The sequence below is a fragment of the Phasianus colchicus genome, chromosome 1, assembly GCF_987193195.1.
Source record: "Phasianus colchicus chromosome 1, bPhaCol1.hap1.1, whole genome shotgun sequence".
In the NCBI taxonomy this organism is placed as follows: domain Eukaryota; kingdom Metazoa; phylum Chordata; class Aves; order Galliformes; family Phasianidae; genus Phasianus; species Phasianus colchicus.
The window spans coordinates 60806853-60826456 of NC_143436.1; the positions used below are offsets into that span (position 1 = coordinate 60806853).

General features: G+C 43.9%; 1 protein-coding gene across 4 annotated transcripts in view; it reads left to right on the forward strand.

Annotated features, from left to right (window-relative positions):
• IQSEC3 (IQ motif and Sec7 domain ArfGEF 3) overlaps positions 1-19604 on the forward strand; it is a 103160-nt gene that overhangs the window by 54819 nt on the left and 28737 nt on the right. For all 4 annotated transcript variants that reach the window (XM_090144943.1, XM_090144956.1, XM_090144953.1 and 1 more), the window contains exons 3-5: positions 6828-7116; positions 13532-14625; positions 19248-19409. In XM_090144943.1, the coding sequence (XP_090001069.1) occupies positions 6828-7116; positions 13532-14625; positions 19248-19409 (1545 nt within the window). The remainder of the gene's footprint in view (positions 1-6827; positions 7117-13531; positions 14626-19247; positions 19410-19604) is intronic.

The window sequence follows — 19604 nt, forward strand, 5'->3', positions numbered from 1 at the left end:
CCTCCATGAAAAAAAACAGAGATGCCAGTCTTCAAGTTGCTGAAGTTACCTATTGAGATTCTGGCCCTCAGACAGGCAGCCAGCTCAGATGGATACCTGCAAAACCATGTTTGCACAACAGGAAGTGCATCAGAAAAGTTTAGCTGCTACAGTACTGTTCTGCAGCAACAGACAAAACAACGCAATAATGTGAGAGTTAAACAGTACATGGGTATCATTTTTAATTACCGAATCTGAAATGGAAGCTCTGATTTTGTCACGTTGAACCCTGTGGGATTTGGAGACATTTTTTAGTATTATTACATTTTCCATCTGCTTAATATACATCTCACTAAAACCACTTTAAACAGTGTTAAAAATATTTTGCCTTTTTCAGCCTGTGCTAAAGGATGTTGAATTTAATTCATTTCCAGTATATTAACCGTACTGTACTGTCAAATCCATTTTACAGGTGTGTGTGCCAGACTTTTTATGAAAGAAGTAATATATTCTGGGATGGGTAATGAGCTTGGTTAATTATTATTAATTCCTCTTGGGTAAAAATAGTGTGAGAAATGGCTTGTTGCCACTGCTTTGCAAGGTGTTACGTGAATGTAGACAAAATCAGAATCTTGTTCCTATTTTGGCCTCTGTTGGGGGAGACTGAGAAAGCTGCAGCTCGGCTGGCAGTGGATGATTTGCCAAGATCAAGTTCCAAGTTCCCTGCCTCTCTGGCAGGAGACACTTCTGCCTTCCATCATTTTCAGCATGCTCCCGAAGAGCATTGCCTCCAAGTCACCCTAAAACCTGAACTTAAAATCAAATCAGAATCAATTCTTCTGCACTCAATCACCCAGCATGTCAGAAATCTCTGAACCTTGAAAAGATCCCATAATATATTATCAAGCCTGTCTCAGCCATTTTTCATTGAATTCTGATCAACCCATTCTCCATATGTTACGGGTATCCTCAGGGAACACTGAAATGAAATAAACTGAAAAGGCACTTTAGACCCCGCTAACTCAGCAGTTGATTTTTTTTTTCTTTTTTTTTTTTTCCTTTTTTTTTTTTTTTCTTTTCTTTTTCTCCTGAGTAGGGAGAGAAAGAGGACAGGGGAGACACTGGTATGTCTTAAGACAAAGTGAGGAAATATTCTTGCTGACTTGAGGTCTGGACTCTAGTTTCTTGGCATTTGCTAGTGACCTCTTTTTCTAATTCTCCATATGGTACTATCTAAGGGTTTTTATTCTGACATCTCTGAAAGTTTGAAGTCTCTTATAGCTCTCAGGCCATGATAATACGAATCACTTGCAGCACTTTCAAGCAGCATATATGCAATAACCAACTGATCATCATTAAAATCTCTGTGACACAGATTCATAAATTTTTGCAGTCCTTCGCAAGTAGTCTATGTAGTCTTTGCCTCAGTGAAAGGGTACAGTCCTGTGCAGCAACCTTGGCTACCATGAAGAAGGTGTTTGGTAAGTTATATATATGAAACAGAAATGTGGTTTTCTTCCAGAGTGACACAGAGAGGTGAGATTAGCCTCTGTAGTACTTTTCTAAAACCTCTAGCTTCCTCCTATCCAATTAACTGGATGTTTTTTCATCACAGCTGTACCTGCCAACAGGGCACCTGAGCATCCACTTCTTGGGTGACTGGTTTCTTATGTCTCTATGCAAGTTCAGGAGAGACATTGCTGTTTTTGTTATTCTGTTATTGCTCTTATGTATCTGCAATGTTTCTTCTTCTTGTAGGATAGCAGGAGCAAAGAGATGCCTTTTGTGCCTTCACCACATGGGAGCTGTGTAGCTATGGAGCCATCAGTGAGAAAGTTCAGATTTAGTTTCTTTCAGGTCTAACCTTACTGTCCTTGAGAAGAGTAGTGCTTCTGGCCCTACAGTCCCGTTTAGTCACTTAGCTACCCTGTAAATACCTTTCTGAGAGCTCTGATAATCACTGTGAACTGATTCTTGTACTTGTCAGCAAGGGCAATGGAATGTAACATTTGAATCATCCAGCTTCTGTGTTCCTGCATGCGGGCCTAGCTTAAAATTGTCTTGAAACATACGGGAACAACAGGTTGCATATTCTTTCTAAAGTATGGGAATGTTTAAACTTGACAGACAGGACCCAGTGAATGACCACAGTTCAGCACCCAAACTGGCAGTTTGAAGTGCAGATCCTTACCAAGCTGGAAATGTATGTTTCTCACAGCATGGAGATGGCAAGGAGAATGCAAGGAAGTGTACCTTTGTACTTTCCCAGTCTGTGAGAATTGAAAAGCAGACAGATCTCTCCCAGGACAGAGGATGATACAAAGCTCTATACAGACATGGGAAGCTGATACTACTAGGAATGGGCTGGTGGACCCCTTTGGCTTAATAGTCTGTTATCACTGATTTGGGTTGATATCACTGATTTTACATCTGTTATCTCTGTAATTCTTCCCACAGTGTATTTCTTGTGAAAAACCTTCCTTAGAAGTCTGTACATAGAAGCTAAATCCCAGAAATCTCATTTACATGCTCTAGACATTGATAAAAATATGTATGGGTACCCAGTTGAACTGTCTGAGAGCTTTTTCACCATCCTGCTTCCTTGAAACAAACACTAAGAATCAGCCCAGAACCTTGATATCCTTGTTTTGATATATGCCTTATGCTAGACTAGCTACTGCATTTCATTTAAGACCTGAATTTGCTTGTCCATAGTCGCCATCTTCGTCAACAAACTGGTTTCTAATTGCAACAGGACTAGACAAGTCTGCAGTGCAAAAGGTGGGGAAGATTTCTTAAGTCAGTGAAATCTATTTGTCATAATAACTGAGCTAGTTGCTATGGGTCAGAAAAGTCGTGCAGGAACATCTAGGAAGAACAGAACAGATGTTTTTTTAGTCTTCCACTTTTATGTGATTGCAAGTGATTTACAGTAATATTAGCACTTCAGATCAAACAGAATTCAAAGGCATTACAAACCTTCCCTACCTGATTGCATTGTGAGCAGAAAATTGTTTCATCTATCATAAAAGAGTAATTGCAAAAAATGTGAAAGACAGCACTATGTGATACTTGAAACACCACATAAAGAACACCGATTACAGTTGAACCTGCAGGGGTGATGGTGGGATACAGAACTAAATTAACATAGTTGGAGTTTGGCCAGGGCATTGGGATTCACACCTTAGACTCTGTGGGGAACTTTCAGTTTTTACAAGGGGTTAGAAAAGTTTTCTAATCTAAGAAACAATGTGCAATAGCACTGTTCCTCCCCTTCATCACAGACAGAGTGTTTGAATTCTCACTGGGCAAGGGATCCTGGTAATTTACTAATAGCACTTTTTTCCAGAGATCTATCATACTGTAGTGTCTGTCCTTTCCTACTTTTTATTTTGTTTTTTTTTTTGTTGTTGTTGTTTCTTCTTGTGGTTGTTGTTACTATGATAATATCCCACGAGCCATCACTTATTAACAAAACTGCTCTACCAATGCAAATCAACTGTGTCACGCAGGACAGTGAGAAAAGGTAAGATCATTGAGGTTTTAGCTTGTATTTCACTGCAATATTAGTCTGGATCTTTAGCAGTGTGGAAACTTCATCTATTGCTGCTAGGGGACAACAGTGGATAGGCTTCCCAAGGCATTTCTGCAGAAACAGACTGAATCTGGGTGTAAAGTTGGGAGGAATAAAGCCATTTTTTTTTCCCCCACAAAAAAATATGCAGACACTATTCCAAATTCAGCACGAGTATTTGCTATTGCTTTCTGAACAGTGCAGCAGACAAACCAGCAGGGGGTTAAAAAGTTTATATTTAGCACAAAAATATCTAGCTGAAAAATGCCTCTGAGTGCTTCAGTGGAATCTGATTTTGGTTTGACCGCATTTTGACCCTCAGAAAATTCCACGCAAAAGTGTAATACATTCTGTATGAGTGTATTCACTAGAGCACTAGAGCATGCATGGAAGAGGAAGACAAGTTTGTATGTGTACGTGTAGTTAGTTTATACTCTCATCCTAGCGAAGTGTCTTTATGGGCTTCAGTTATGTACTGTAAGTGGGAACACTGAGGTTGGCAGTGCTTCTCACGCACTTGTAACTGAATGTGTGCACTTAGTGGTTGCAATCTTAGGGCCCTTCACTGTCATGAAGAATACCTGGGAAGTCTAATGAGGGTAAAGAGATCTTCTGATCACACCTGTCTTTGAAATGGCCCTGCTTTGAGCAGACAGTGGAGCAGAGACTTCCCAACTTCTCTTCCAGCCCACTTTATTCCGACTCTATAAAGCCTACTGTGTTGTTTTTTTCCTTCTGTGTTAGCTATGCATACAGGATATCCAGTTTCTATGAATGTTACTCACACTCTAAACTGTGTGCGACAGAAAACCAAGTGGGCAGCATACACTAAAGGTGACAAAAAGCCTCACAAAGCAATGACGATAGAGGTGATGTACAACTTCACACAGCAATGGGCCTGAATGCTGCAAAATCTTATGCACACACTTCACATTTTACCACGAGCCATTTTATGGTAGTCAGTGGAGGCACTCAAAGAATATGGTTAAGCAAATCATAGAATCATCGAACGGCCTGGGTTGAGAAGGACAAGAATGACCATCTAGTTTCAACCCCCCTGCCATGGGCAGGGTTGCCAACCACTACACCAGGCTGCCCAGAGCCACATCCATCCTGGCCTTGAATGCTTCCAGGAATGGGGGCATCCTTGGCAACCTGTTCAGTGCGTCACCACCCTCTGTGTGAAAAACTTCCTCCTAATATCTAAATATGTTAGTGTTTAGAGAATCATCATGTCACTGAATGTTTGCTGGCATTTATAGTCCATTCATGCTCCCAGATAATTCTGCTAGCTATTTAGCTCACTGCCTCAGGCTTTGACTTGCCCTAAAGACAGCATGCTCTGCACTGTGGCCTTGACTCAGCAAAGCAATTTGGGATATATGGCTCACTGAATCAGAGTTTGTGACTCTAGCTGAAATTGCTTTGTAGGACACAGTCCAGTTCCCACTGAAATAGCTGTGAGTTTTTTGTCATGCACTGCAAAGAAAACATGATCGAATCTGTGTTTACCTGGTCATCCCTTTAGTTGAGGATAAAAACATATCTGTTAGGCTTAGCCACTGTTTAAAAGGAGAATGGGCAGAACAGAGGCTTCCAATGAAAGTGTCACAGTGAAAGCCATAAAGAAAAAGTCTGTTAATCTTTCCTGGAATATGGAGAGATATAAAACAGAAAGAGTTAAAAACTAGGATTTAGTTTGCATATAGTTCTATGCCTCAATCTAATGAAGGCATTTCCTGATTGACAAATGCACAGCTATGTCATTTTAATGTTTTTTTTTTTGTAAAGTTGGTTACATAGAATTAATGCAAGACATTGATTTCTTTAAATTCATTTTAAAAATCTGACTGCTGACTATATACATGTGTATGAAAGTAGAAGCTTTCTACCTTTAAACTCTACTTTCTTAGTTCTGAAATTGTGGCATTGTGTTTGACTCATCATTTAGAATTCATTCAGAAACTATAGAAATATGTCTAAATTTAATTGTTAAAATACTATTGGAGATAACAAATTTCATTTCAGAGTACTAGAAAGTATTTAAAAGTCATCCTGTGCTCAGCAGATGGAGAACCCAGGTCTACTTAGAATACCTGAGCTCTTAAGAGTGCTCAGCACTTTTGAAAATGAGTCTAAAATGCTTGTAAGTAGTTTGGGCACTACAGAAAATCATATTTGCAAATAATTTCCCTGATTTTGTTCTGACATCAAAACCAACTGTAAAATAATTTGATGTCTAGATAACAGCAGAACTGATCATATATGGAGCAAATCCAAGAAAAAAAAAATACTGTTTAGAAGTGAATTAAAGAATATAATGGTGTTTAAATATGGGAGACGGTACACACAACTTTGACTTCAGTTGAATTAAATGCACTGGTTCTGTAGCAGTTATTTCCAAACTCAGTGCTGCCATCAGCTAAATACTCATCCCTTGGAAAGGAGTGGACTTGAATCTGGTGTAAACTATGCAGCAGAGCTAAGTCCATGCGGACTGGCCTGGACTCTCTGGGAAATCATAAATTATTCATCTGTAGCCACTGGAAGGATGTGGCAGCAAACAGTCCCATAGTTCAAGCGGCCCCTCAAAGTCTTGTTTGAAATTGGATGATTTCAGAAAACATTTGGCAAGAGAGGTTAACAACAGACTTCCTCAGCACTTCAATGGATTGGATGTATGTGAATCCCACCCTGTTCAATGCAACATGTCAACTCCCTTAGAGTTCGCAGTTGTCGGGCCCTGGTTTCATACAATCACTGCTGTGACTGACAGGAGAAAAGAGTGTTTTGCTTTCTCTTCAAGCCCTCAGTGGCACAGCACTGTCCTGTGGTTCAGAAAGAAATGACTTATTTTATGGAAGTTCTGTAGCCTGCTGTGGCTGTGTTGCAGTTGCTTTAAAGAGTCAGGACCTCAGGGCTGGCTGGCTGGCTCTGCTGTATCTTTATAGTCTCAGCACTCCATACTCTTACACTGTTTTTCTGCAAAATCTGCAGCATTCAGCTGTCCTTACATCATTTCCCACATGCCCATATAAAAACCAGGGGCAATCTGGATCCTTGGGAACCAGGCTCTGAAGCAGATGAGACTGCGAGATGCTCCATCCCCAGTGACAGCCTTTACTGCCCGGGCTCCCTCAACATTTAAAACGCAGATCAGTGAAAGAGCATAGCGAACAATAATAAACGTAATCATAAACAATACAAATAATAATAATAATAATAATAATAATAAAAACAAATAAAAAAGAGAAACGTTGCGTTTTGTTCACAGTGATGATCCCAGCGGTTCCACAAGCAAGAAAGCCGGGTGTGAAACGGAGGATCCGAAGGAGGCCGGCAGACAGAGTGGCCAGGAAGGCAGGTCCGACACCCAGACGCTAAAAGCCCAGCATGAGGAGCTCCAAGAAGAGCAGGCAGCGGGGTGTTCCCCTCTGGTGCAGAAGGCGAGCCTCCACCACACGGGCTCCCCAGTGAGAGTGCAGCGCAGCAAAGGGACGGCCTCGTGTTCCCATGCAGCTGCCTCCGATTATGAGCTCTCCCTTGACCTAAAGAATAAACAGGTACAGAGGCTTCCTCCTCAGGCTGTGGGAGAAGGGGATGGGGTGGGAGGGGCTGCATTCACACTGTGGTGTGCCCGTGTTTCTGCAAATACTTCAGCCTTCCGTTTGCTTAGAGCTTTCACCCAGCCTGGCCCTTTGGCTGCGTGGGGCTGATGGAGGAAGTAACTTCCCCACCTCTGACTGCCATAGTCTTTCGCCCAAGCCTGCTCTACTCCTCACTGCCTGTGTTTTGTGTTCCAAAATGGCACTCAGGTGCGACTGTAGGTTTAGAGATGGATTGTAGGCAGCCGGGGAGTGAGGCATCCAGAGACACTGCCTGCACAAAAGCACACAGCCCCTGTAGGCCTCCTTGCAAATGATTGTCACAAAAAGCCTCCCTCGTGAGAGAAGTCTCCAAGAGCCATCTTGCCCTCTTGGATCAACCTGGACAGGCCCCATGTGTACTTTCATGTTAGTCTCCTCACAGCATGAGCTCACAGGGTAGGTGAGGTTTATTCAGGAGGTGTCCTGCACAATGTCTTCCACTGTGTTAGCATATTGTTGCCATCATTGCCTTCAGGATGCTGAAGAGGAAGGCAGGTTTACTAGACTGAGACAGTGATTCATTTCTGAAAGTTTCAAGCCTTTCCTCCTGTGCCTGAGACTACAGACTTGCTCCAGAGCACAGTCTACCCATCTTTATTTGCGTTTCCCAATGGGGCTCTCAAACAGCGGTAGTGGGACAGGGGCTAATAGCAGCTGGCCTCTTCACTCAAAGGCAATGAGATGGAATGTGCCCTCACCACCCCGTGTCCCTGCAGTTTACAGCCCAGGAGAGCTGTTGTGCAAAGCGAAAACCTAAAGAATCTTTTCTGACTTTTCCTTGGATTGGCAGCTCAACTGGAGGCTGTCTAATATACAGACCCTGCAGGATGTGAGATGGACAGGACAAACAAGGGCTAGTGATACTGTCCATATTGCATTCAATGGGAGAATTCAGTGGGAGCTGTGCTATTGCAGATGAAGGGTCTCAGCTCATGAGGTTCCCATAGAAGAAATTGCTGTTTCTGGTACATCTCTCTGCCACTTCCCTCAAGGCATTGCTGCTGTCCCAAACAGGCATTTCAGATCAATGGCCCACTAAATTCCTGAGCAGAAAAGAAGCCTTTTTCTTTCTCAAATAATGCATATCCAGAATTCTTGCTTCACATCAGGAAAAGGAACGAGAGACTAATTAACTGGCTTTACAAAATGATGTGACATATCCTCAGGGTGGGCCAGATCTTGGCTGCTATATATGGGCTTAGCCTTCTGTATGTCCTAGAGTTGCTCTGCTTTTGTTCTTGGGAGTGTCTGTCCTGTGTTATTTTAGCTTTAAGGTCATTTTGTCCCATCACTGTTGTTGCAGCAGAGGCCAGACCTGCCCTGGATGCATGTGAGACAGAGAAACATGTTAGCTGCTTGTTCATTAAATTCTGGTGCCTTGCAGTACTGACCTTGCAGGAACCTTGCCTGTCTCATAGGTAGAACCATTTTTCCCACAGCAGAGGGGGATTAAAACATGTGTTCTTCTCCAGGCCTGATGGATGTCTTCAGTGAACTACTTCTTGCTCTGGAAGGGGAGATTTCCATGGAGTGGAATTTTACATACAGTCTTACACTCTGTAGTAAATAGTTTCATAGGTTTCCTATCAGCCTACTTGTTCAGTTGTTCTCTTGAATGGGAACAAAGAGTACATTACCTGTCACAGCACTTTTCCAGTAGTTCCCTAGTGATAGCACAATTTTTCTTAGTGTAAGTTCTACTAATATGTATTACAAACAAGAGGAAGAAGGCATTTTTAGACTCACAGTGCAGTTGAACTCACCTTTTGCTTTAGAGAGGGGACTGAGTGCTGCTGAAGAAGGAGGGCAGCATAAAGCTTCCTCTGTATGGCTTGGAGGTACAGTTCATCTACCAGTCATTGCCCCTCAGCATTAAGCTAGAGGGTTGGTAAGTTCCCCTAAGTTTATGCTCTGCAGGACAGTAGGGAAAATGAAGACCACAGAGAGCTTTCTGTGCAGAAGTTCTGGCAGATGTTTCATGTAAGAAGGAAAACATCCCATTAACACATGGCCTTTGTAGCAGTGTCATTTCATTGTGAGAGTTTGGTGGGAGGGAGAGATGTTAAGAAGGAATGATAGAGAACGTGTATGTTCTTTATTACTATTGTTGTTTACAGTGCATACTTTTACTCGAGCTACTCAGATTCTGTCTCTAAGACTGATTCTCTTCTTGCTAACATGGTGGCTTGCAGCCATTCTCCGTGGCTACCTGGTTGGAAAACTAGTAACAACTGAGAGTATCCTGGCAGACTTCTGCTTTTGCATCTCTGGGAAACAAAAGCATGGGGTATATACCTCAAGTCTTTTGCCGTATCCAAACCTGACACTTCAGCTTGCCTTAGGCTGACCTTATTAAAGCTCCCTTCATGTGCAATCTCTCATGGCCGTGGATATTTCCCAGCCATTTGTAATTCAGCCACAAGGCCTGAATTGCTCAAACTGAGTTTTCATGTTGAGACCCAGAAATGTATTAAGCTAATTATACTTTGAAATCCCCCTTACTCTTCTCTTGCTTTTCCCTTCTTTGGCTCTGGCTGTCAGATAATTCCCCAGAGAAGAATATGTTTAAGTAGGCAATTACTTGTGATTCATAGGGTTTATTAGGAGTGAGAGGTGGCCAATCATGGCTGGCCTCTCAAATGGGCAGGGAAAGTTCCTTCAGCAAGCCAGACATACATCTCCATTACCTGTGACTGCTGGGGTGTGCTAATGGATGCCCTTTCTTCCTTTTGAGAGGAAGAAAACAGACCAAGAGCTGTGTGAAATCCTTAATTCCTCTGGAGTGTCAATTTGCTTGCCCTGGTAGCAAACGTGAATGTCTCAGACATCAGTAAACCATAAATGGTTGGGCTGCATCACAGGGAGAGAGACCAAGACCCACTCCAGTGGGGAGGGGAGGGCACTGCTTTATGGACATGCTGGTTCTGGCTTTGCCTGCCATCTCAGACATCCTTTAGACACTCTTAGTCATCTCACAAGGGTCTCTGGGCCCTTATTATGCCAGCTGCAGAACACTGTAAGATAGATGCCCCTTGCTGGTAAGGACTGTATGACCACTTGCAGAACCTGCCCTTGAGCTCCTGGTACAACTGGAGAACAGACTATGTTGGGAGTCCCCTCTCTTTACATGTTGTTCTGCTCTGTAATGCCTTAGTCCTTTGAGAGGGCTGAGATAATGGACTGCAAAAATCTTATGATTGTTTTGTCAAGGTACTGACAGTTTGCATCATTCCTTTGGATTTTTAGAAGGATCTCTCTTCTTAGTAGTTATTAAAGTCTGTCTTTTTGGGAACTGTCCTTGCATGAAAGAAATTGGCCTTTTACTTCAGATCAGCTGTGACATCTTGTCCTAGCCTCTAATAAGATCAGAGCATATGAATTTCACGTTTTCAGAATGGCTGTCACTTCCTTGGAAACCTCAGGTAATTAAAGGCTCTTGCTTCTGCTTTATTTTGTATCTTACTATTATTCTGTTCCTCGGATAGCTGTGTCTGTCTCTCCCATTTGTTCTTCTTTCCCTCTCAACACAATTAGCTATACATTTGGATTAACCAGATGGTCATATGAAGTGCTCACGGTCACCTGTCAGCATTAACTGTCTGGATTGGGTGCGTGCAGGTTTATGGGTTTAATTTGCATTTATCTACATGAGGTTTCCTCCTGGAGACAAAGAACCAAGCTTTAAAGAGATGTGGCAGGAGTGCTGAGTTGATGGTGGGATTTATGAAGGTCATTTAGGAAATAAGGTCAGAGAACATAGCAAAACCCTTCTACTGACTACCAAGAATGTCTTCTTGTCCCTGTATTCCTCTTTCATATTAAATGAACTCCTATCCAAAAAATTACTGATACATCTTGTAGTAAATGAACCTGAATCCATGATCTTTGTGTAATTGATTTTTAGCACCAGTTATATAGATCTGTTCTGGGAGGGCAGCAGGGCAAATAATAGGCCAACATTTTTTAAATTAGGGATAAGCAGAGCTCTGAGCCAGCTGCCTCTACTGACCCTATTGCTAAGTACATTGTTAGAATTTGCCACTGCTGAGCTTTGATACTTGCTTTGGGCAGATGTGAATTCAGTAGCAAGACAAACAAAAAACAAGCTCAAGGCAGAGGAGCCCTGCTTCATTTTCATGGAGGAGAAGATGAAAGGATGTTATCTCTCTGCTCTCTCCAAGAAATGGCAGCCTTTCATCTACTGCAGCAGGGTACCTAGACTTATTGCTGCCTGGAGTGATGGGGTGGCAATGGGAGGGCAAGGCCTTCAATTCATACTCCAGCAACCAGGATACCACTGCAGGAGCAGACTGACTGGGCTTACACTATTTGTCTCTTCCTGTCATCTCCCAAAATCTTATAATCATCCCCTGCAACCAGGGGAGTTAATATTGGAAAGATGCCTGGAGTGATTTGCACTTCTCACAGCTATCATTCCAGACCTTCACTTGTATCCAGTTCACTCAGTGATGGTTTTATCCACAACTTACATAGTGTTTAAAAAAATGGAAAAGAAGAAGGAATCGGTTTACATGACATGTCTCTGGGAGCTAGGGCTCATGTGTCACTCTGTCTTTGCACTTAACCTTAGGTTTTCTGGCAGCTCAGTCCTTCACCCTGTGAATAATGGGCCAGCAAGGCATATCTTGAGGGACAGCAGTGTGTATCTGGATGTAATGATACTCACCACATGAATTATGTAGCCAATCCTCTGTTAATTCAAGACTGAATTCCCAAGACTGAAATCCCCCTAAAGTGCTCCCAGCCCAGCACTTTACCTTTGGTGGTCTTTTCCACATGTGCACACACACATGTATATTCTACAGTCTACGCCTGTGTTCCGCACTGTGATGTGTAGACAATGTAGAGCTCAGTTAATCATTCAGACAAGACCTCAGTGAAAGTAATTTGAATTTACCCTTTTTTCTCCAGTTCCATCATTCACCATCATCTTCACACTGTCCCACTTGTCAGCTCTCAGTTACTCTCTGGAACCAAGAATGCAAACATTCTCCCGCAGCATGTTAGTGAAGGCCCAGCAGCAGAACAAGAGAGAGGGCAATAGTAGGAAGTACAAATACTAGACTATGGAGAAGACCATACATACATGTTTTTTTGAAGCCTGTTGGGATGCCACTTAGTTGTGTGTATATGTATTCACATACGTGTGTGTTATTACCAGTTCAGGAAGGAGAAAATCCTGCTGCCAGTTGTTCTTAATGTCAGGTCTCAATGTCTAATGTCAGAATTTCTTACTTTTCAAACCTTATGTTCTTTCTCTTCTTGAGCTGTTTTCATTTTACTTCCTGTTAATTCCTGAAAAACTCAAAGACCAGAAAGGAGACACTTTGAGATTCAGAGAGCTTGCAAAAAGACGCAGAACAAACACATCCTCTACTGTGTCTGTGGAAATGGGTACTTCCTGCTAGCTCCTATGACCAGGACAGCATTTTCTGCATTTAGAAGTCAACTTTTCTCTCCTTATTCTGCATAGTTTCTTCTTGCTCCCATCAGTATTTCCTACGGTGAATAAGGATGGGAGGAGTTTAGAAGCACTGAACAAAGGGAAAATCCTTGACATTGCTAAAGCAATGTTCTTTGTACTGTGTCCAGGTGTGGGGCACCCAGTGCAAGAAAGATGTAGTACTGTTGGAGCGGGTCCAGAGGAAGACCACAGAGATGATCAGAGGACTGGAGCACCTGTCCTACCATGAAAGGCTGAGCTGGACTAGTTCACCCTGGAGAAGAGAAGGCTCTGGGGAGACTTCATTGCAGGCTTCCAGTACTGAAAGGGAGCTTATAAAAAGGAGGGAGACCAAGCTGTAGTTGCCCCATCCATAGAGGCACTCAGGGCCAGGTTGGGTGGGGCCCTGGGCAGCCTGATCCTCTGGGTGGCAACCTTGCCTATGGCAGGAGGTTGGAACTAGATGATCTTTATGGTACCTTCTAACATTAGCCATTCTGTAATGCTATCAAAACATTGCTGAGCAAGAAGACACATATCAGGAATTGTCTGTTTAATCATGCTGTCAGAAGTGGAAATGCTAAGGAGGGATGCCTCCAGGTTCCAGCTTGTATGGGTGGCACTGTAGGTGGAGGCATGGTCATGATACAGGTGTAAGGAAGCTCACAAAGCTGATGTTTCGACTGGTCATACCTAAAGGAAGGCCTTCTGTTGATACTGAGGGCACAGCAATGCAGGAGAAGGTTAATTCCATGTTAACAGTACTTTTGACGGCCATTATAGACTAATCAGTATAGCAATTGGGATCACGTAAAGCCATCAGAAGTCAATTAAGGAAAAATAACCTCTTATTTGTATGTCTTTCAGATTGAAATGCTAGAGCACAAATACGGAGGTCACCTGGTATCTCGCAGGGCAGCCTGCACCATCCAAACTGCTTTCCGACAATATCAGCTCAGCAAGAACTTTGAGAAGATCCGCAACTCACTGCTGGAGAGCCGCATGCCACGCCGCATCTCTCTGAGGAAAGTCCGGGTCCAGAACTCTGAGAGCTTCTCTGCTGAGAAAGCCCTAGTAGAGGGATACAACTTTGTGGGCATCCCCTTGGTGAGGTCCCCATCTTTGCCAGCCACAATCAGTGGAGCACTGACTGAGCTGGAGGACTCCTTCACGGAACAAGTTCAGTCCCTGGCCAAGTCTATTGATGATGCTCTGAGCACCTGGAGCTTGAAGACCATGTGCTCACTGCAGGATGGGGGCTCATACCAGATAAGAGAGACCTTCAGTGCCAGTTCAATGCAACCAAACCAAGACTTAGAAGCTGAGCTGCAGGACAAGGAGAAGGAGGAAGGGCTTCTGCCAGATACCCTACCTAAGAGCAGCAGCACTCTTATGATGGCTTTTCGAGATGTCACGGTCCAGATTGACAACAAGAATATCTCTGTCTCATCGTCTACCTCGGTGTCCATGGCAAACTGCCTGAGCAGCAATGCCCAGGCTGGGCTCTCTCAAGCCTCCAAGTCTGAAGAAAGCCCGGGAGAAGGGGAGGGAGAAGACAGTGAACCGCAGGCTGCCCCAGAGTGCTTACCTGAGACAGATGCTCTCCAGAACAGCCACACTTTCACTGAAGTGAACATTAGCACTAATGGCATGGGGGACAGCAATGAGGAGCCTGTGCAGATGGCAGTGCAGAAGCTCCAGTTTGATGCTAACAATGAGACAGGGCAAAGCAAAGGCTCTGAATCTGAGAATGCAGACAACTCAGAGCAGCTGAGCAGCAGCAGCACCTCTACTTCAGCAAAGTCAGCCTCTGAAGTGTCCTCAAAAGAAGCACTGCAAGCCATGATCCTCAGCCTCCCACGGTACCATTGTGAGAACCCAGCTAGCTGCAAGTCCCCCACACTTTCCACAGACACCATGAGGAAACGCCTCTACCGCATCGGGCTGAATCTCTTTAATATGTAAGTGACTCTTCATCTTTTGTGTTTCCTAGACTGCTTAATGCCTCACAAGAATAGGTGAAGACAAGCTCTTGGTCTAGATCTGTCTCTAGGGTAGTTCTTTATATTCAAGAGTATGTCCCTCTCAGTATCATTTAGACCATGGGTTGTCTGCCCAATGGCTTTTTCCCTGAATTTTCCCAAGTGCTGTTCTGATCTGTCCAGTAGAGGAACAATGCTGTCCTGAATTCTGAACCTTCAATCCCAATTTCAGTCCATTTGAGATCGTGCCACATTCTGTTGAAAAAGCAGAAGCATATCTGTGGACATAAAAACAGTCTCAGATACTTAACCTGGAGCATTTCCAAGGAGAAAGAGGGAAAAGTAGAGCTGAGATTAGCTAGCTTGGTATGAGTGCTCTTGCTTTTGTTTTCCTTGTTTCTTTGGGTAGATTTTTTTCATCTTAATAGAACAGGTTTAGTCATCTCAGTCTCTCATACATCTGAGTCTGATATCCTATGAAAAGGCCTTAGATGTGAAAGTAAAGCAGAGTGGCTCAGAAAGTACAGTCAGAAGGGGTCATATGCAGTCTATTTTAGATTGGCAGAAAGCAGCTGAGCTCTAATAAGAAGCTTTAGATTTGCTTGTTGTCTTTCGATGAGACATTTCTCATCAAAACAACCCATGAGAAATAGTGGGATTTTATCTCATGCTGTCTTGGTTTCCATTTGAATCCCCAGATGAAGGTGCTGGGAACATGATGCACTTATACAAGCAGAATGTTTTGCCACACATTAGTGTGGGCCTTTTGGTCTGAGCAAGGACTGAAGTTTATGCAATTATGGACAGAAGTTTTGCACAGACAAGGATTAAATATGTGTAGTACAGAGACTGTAGACCCCAGAAGGCAGGAATGTGGTTGAAAGATTTTTAGTGCTGGCTGCAAAGCATGTCCAGAATTGAAATTCTATAAGAGCAGACAGACCTGGGACTCATACAGAGCCAAGGAGGATATTGAGGAAGGCATTTTACTAATTCTGTTTGTAGATTGTGAACAGGTGGTTTCACATGTATATATCAAAGTCAGGCTCTGGCAGCACACATTTGCCCAATGGATGCGAGCAGGATGGAATAAGAGAAGGTAGGCACCAGGAACAGATGGGAGCTGATTATGACATACTTCCAGCTCCACAGAGATGTTGTGGTACTTGTGTTGGGATTGGTGTTTTTCTGGAGGAGGACACAGGGTTCACATTTCTGCAAACCAAGTATTTCAGTATTTTCAGTCATGTTTGGCAGGAGTTCCCATACCCAGTGTGTTTTCCTTTGGTTCATGCAGAGTTGACACAAGTACTGATGTGATCATAAAGCAGGAGTGAAAGTGTTTTTTCCCAGCCTGTATGCCTCCCCCAGTCTGCCTGGCACACATTCATCTGTCAGATTAACAACACTAGGTCTTCTGGGGCAGCATTGCCATTCTTCGTTTAGTGACCTGAGTTTCCTGCATCTTGCAGGTCTCTGTGGGATTGAAAACTGAGTAACACTGTGGTGCTTTGAAACACAACTTCCTGAAACACAACTTTCTTGCTGCCTTGAAACTAGTTGCTGAAACAATGTGCCAGTAATCTGTGAAGCTCAATTTTCTTGACAAAACGTTGGAGGGTAGGAAGAAAGGGAATGGACTTAGCTCTGGCAAGCAAAGTTTGTTTTGTTAATTCTATGAGCAGGAACTAAGGGATATATAGCTCCTCTTGTAACACTGTAATATACCACAACCCAAGGGGTGGCAAGGGGGTTTATAGGCATTCAGCTTAGTGCAATTATTTGATTGTTGGTCTCCCTGCCAAGGAGATGGTTTACCGTCACAGTGTGTGTGATACGATCACCAACCCGTAGTGCATGGAGCTGAGGCTATGAGTATGTGCATGCACATATTTTTGCTGACTGCTCCGCTGGACCAAGAGCTGAAAGCCTCCAATTGCTAGCACCATCTGCCATAGTCTGTCTGGCCTTGCACTGCTTTTCTGTAAGCAGTGCTCTGGCTTGGAGCAGACCCCTGGGAACAGACCGATCCTGCGCTGTTGTGGCACTTTCTCCTTCCCCCCCTCCACAGTGAGGGGGTGGAATCCCTGGAACGGAGAGTGCTTCATTATGCAGCACTTCTGTAATAACTGAGTGTGTGTGGGCAGCTGGCTGTGTGGGCAGAGGGAAAGCCAGCAGGACGTGAGGAATCCCACAGCATTTGCTGGCCATGCTTAACACCCCTGAAATGTTGAGGAAAATAGCAAGGACTGAGCTCAGGAGAGAAAGAAATGGAGCTGCTTGCTGCACATCTGGTAAAAGTCATATGCTGCAGTATATGGGATACATATACAGGTGTTCAGTGGCAGAGATGCTGTATCATTACCAGGATTTTGTGGGGAACAATTTGAATCCAGGGAAAAGCTGATGTAAGGCTGCTGTTGGTTAAATAGTTGTGTTCATTTATATTTGAGCTTTAGTCTATGAAATGAAGGAGGACTGTCATAGCTGGACTGTTTTGTTCTATATCCTCTTGCTTTGTGTGTTCCATTCCTTCTGAAATCTGTATGTCTATGCCAGTCTATTAGAACTGTTTCCTGGCCACATCCAGCTCCCATCTCCTCTGGAACTAATTCAGAGTCAGTCCAGTGTCTTTGGAGTCACATCAGTGACTGAGGTCTTGCCTTGAACATTGCATTGGCTTAGAGACTAAAATATGCACATCCATTTTTTGAATTTCTGTTGCTTACCTTGACTTCACCCATGGCCATTTAACCCTTGCATTTAGCTGAGAACTTTGCCTGTGCTCTTCAAAGATGAAGCTGGAGATCTATATGATGATATAGAAGGAATTCTGTTGTTTTTCCTTTAGCAAGTCCTAAGTTTTCAATGTCAGATCTTGCATCTCTCCTATTCATAAATTTAATGGGCTGACTTGTTCTCCCAGACACTCTTCCTGATAATGCCACTCTGCCCATGATGTTTTCTATGTGACATGACAGAGTAAGCAGAAATGTCTTCAACCCAACTTCTGTTAGTATAACCATGAGGCCTCTGTAGGGAGCAGGCCATTCTCCTGAATGCCAATTCCCTTATAGCTAGACATATGTTGCTCACCCACATCCTTCACCACCTGATAGTGTCACACTCTGTGCCTGTCATATCATGCATTCACGTGCTCAGAGATCTCATCCTATCCTTTCCTCACCCCAGAAAACAGCCTGAGCAAACCTAGCCCTTGAGCCATGACAAAGATCCCTGAATTTGGGTTAATGGTGGAAGTATGTTTTCCTTTCCTATCCTTCATGAGGATGCTCAGAGAATGAAAGGAACGTGGAAATCTTCCACATTACATGAGTTCCCCTCAGCAAGAGTGCATCACGACTGGGGCCCTTCAGTGGCACAGCCTGAGGTACAGGAAGAAACTCTCCTACGCAGTGCACACATAAGCACTCATTCCAGTATGTACTGTGGGACAGGCACCCCCATAGACTCAAAGCTGCTGCCAGGTTGCATAGAAGGTTGTATGCCTATAGGATACATAAGGAGAAAGGCAAAATGTGTGGACATGATGGTCTCCTAGGAAAATGTATGATGCAGGAGAAATCTGCATATTCAGGGGTTATACACACACGTGAACACGTGTACTTGAAGAGGCACACAGTACCCCCCAAGATGTGTGCACAGATACTGGCACACCACTGTGTAGAATAGCACTCCCACAGACAGGCAGCTGGGCTCACGCACATCCAGCCTGATCTCAGAGGGGGCTCACAGTCAGAGGGGGAGAAAAACCCTCTGTGCTCTGTCTTGGAGCTGCATACAGCTCTCTCCCAGCTCTGACAAGGCATTCTCCAGGTGCATGCTCTCATCCACCCACACTCACAGATTTCTGCCTGAGGGGGGAAATCAATAGAGAAGGGAAGAACAACACAGCTATGGGTGGGGGAAGTGGAGGAAGGGATAATGCAAATATGAGAATGGGATTTCTATTCAGGCAGCCAGCAGCAGACTCAAGTGAGGAAGGCAGAAATGTCACTCAACACCAAGCAGTAAAAATGCATGAAACAGAAAATGAATTTTTATTTACAGAAAAAAAGTGTCCCATCTTTGGCTAGCCCCCTCTATGTCATGAGCCTCATTTGCCCATAGCCCATGGAAGCAGTGCCTCCTAAGTCTCTTCACAGTCACCTTTTTCCCTTTGCCCAGCTTTCTGAGATAGTAGCAAAGGGTCATATTTAGGCACCCTAAACAAACTAAGCTGGGGTAGGTACAGTGCAACAGATTTTGATCCTGAAGGAGAGGGATAGCAGAAGAGAGTCACTGGTGAGTAGCAAGATCCTTTGTGGCAAGAGGCACTTACAGTCTCCTCCAGACAACAGCAGGTGCTGCAGGTGACACAGTGGCTCCCATGACATCTGTTTGCATCAGCAGCAGCTGGGGAGAACTCTCCCAAGTCTATTCCCTGCTTGGCCAGTCCCATCCCTGTCACATACATGAACTCATAGGAGCCCATGTGCATATTGAGGGTTGCATTACTGGCACGACAGATGATGAACCAGGAGTATTGATGTTCCAAAGAGTTCATGCCGACTCACCATATTTTTGTCCTTCCTTTTCAGAAACCCAGACAAAGGGATCCAGTTCCTGATCTCCCGGGGCTTCATCCCAGACACTCCTATTGGGGTGGCACACTTCCTGCTCCAGCGGAAGGGCCTCAGCCGCCAGATGATTGGGGAGTTCCTGGGCAACAGCAAAAAACAGTTCAACAGGGATGTCCTGGAGTAAGTATGGAAAACTCTTCCTCTCCTTCCTGCCCTTTTATAGAGTTACCAGTCCACCCTGCCCTGCTTGCACCAGCAAGCAACCTGTCCTCCATGCCCCACCATTTCAGTGGGAACTTCACCATTTCTACTTCCAATCTGGTGCCTCTCATTGCATTTCCCAGGAATGTGTTTGCCTCCCCGTATCATTTCAGT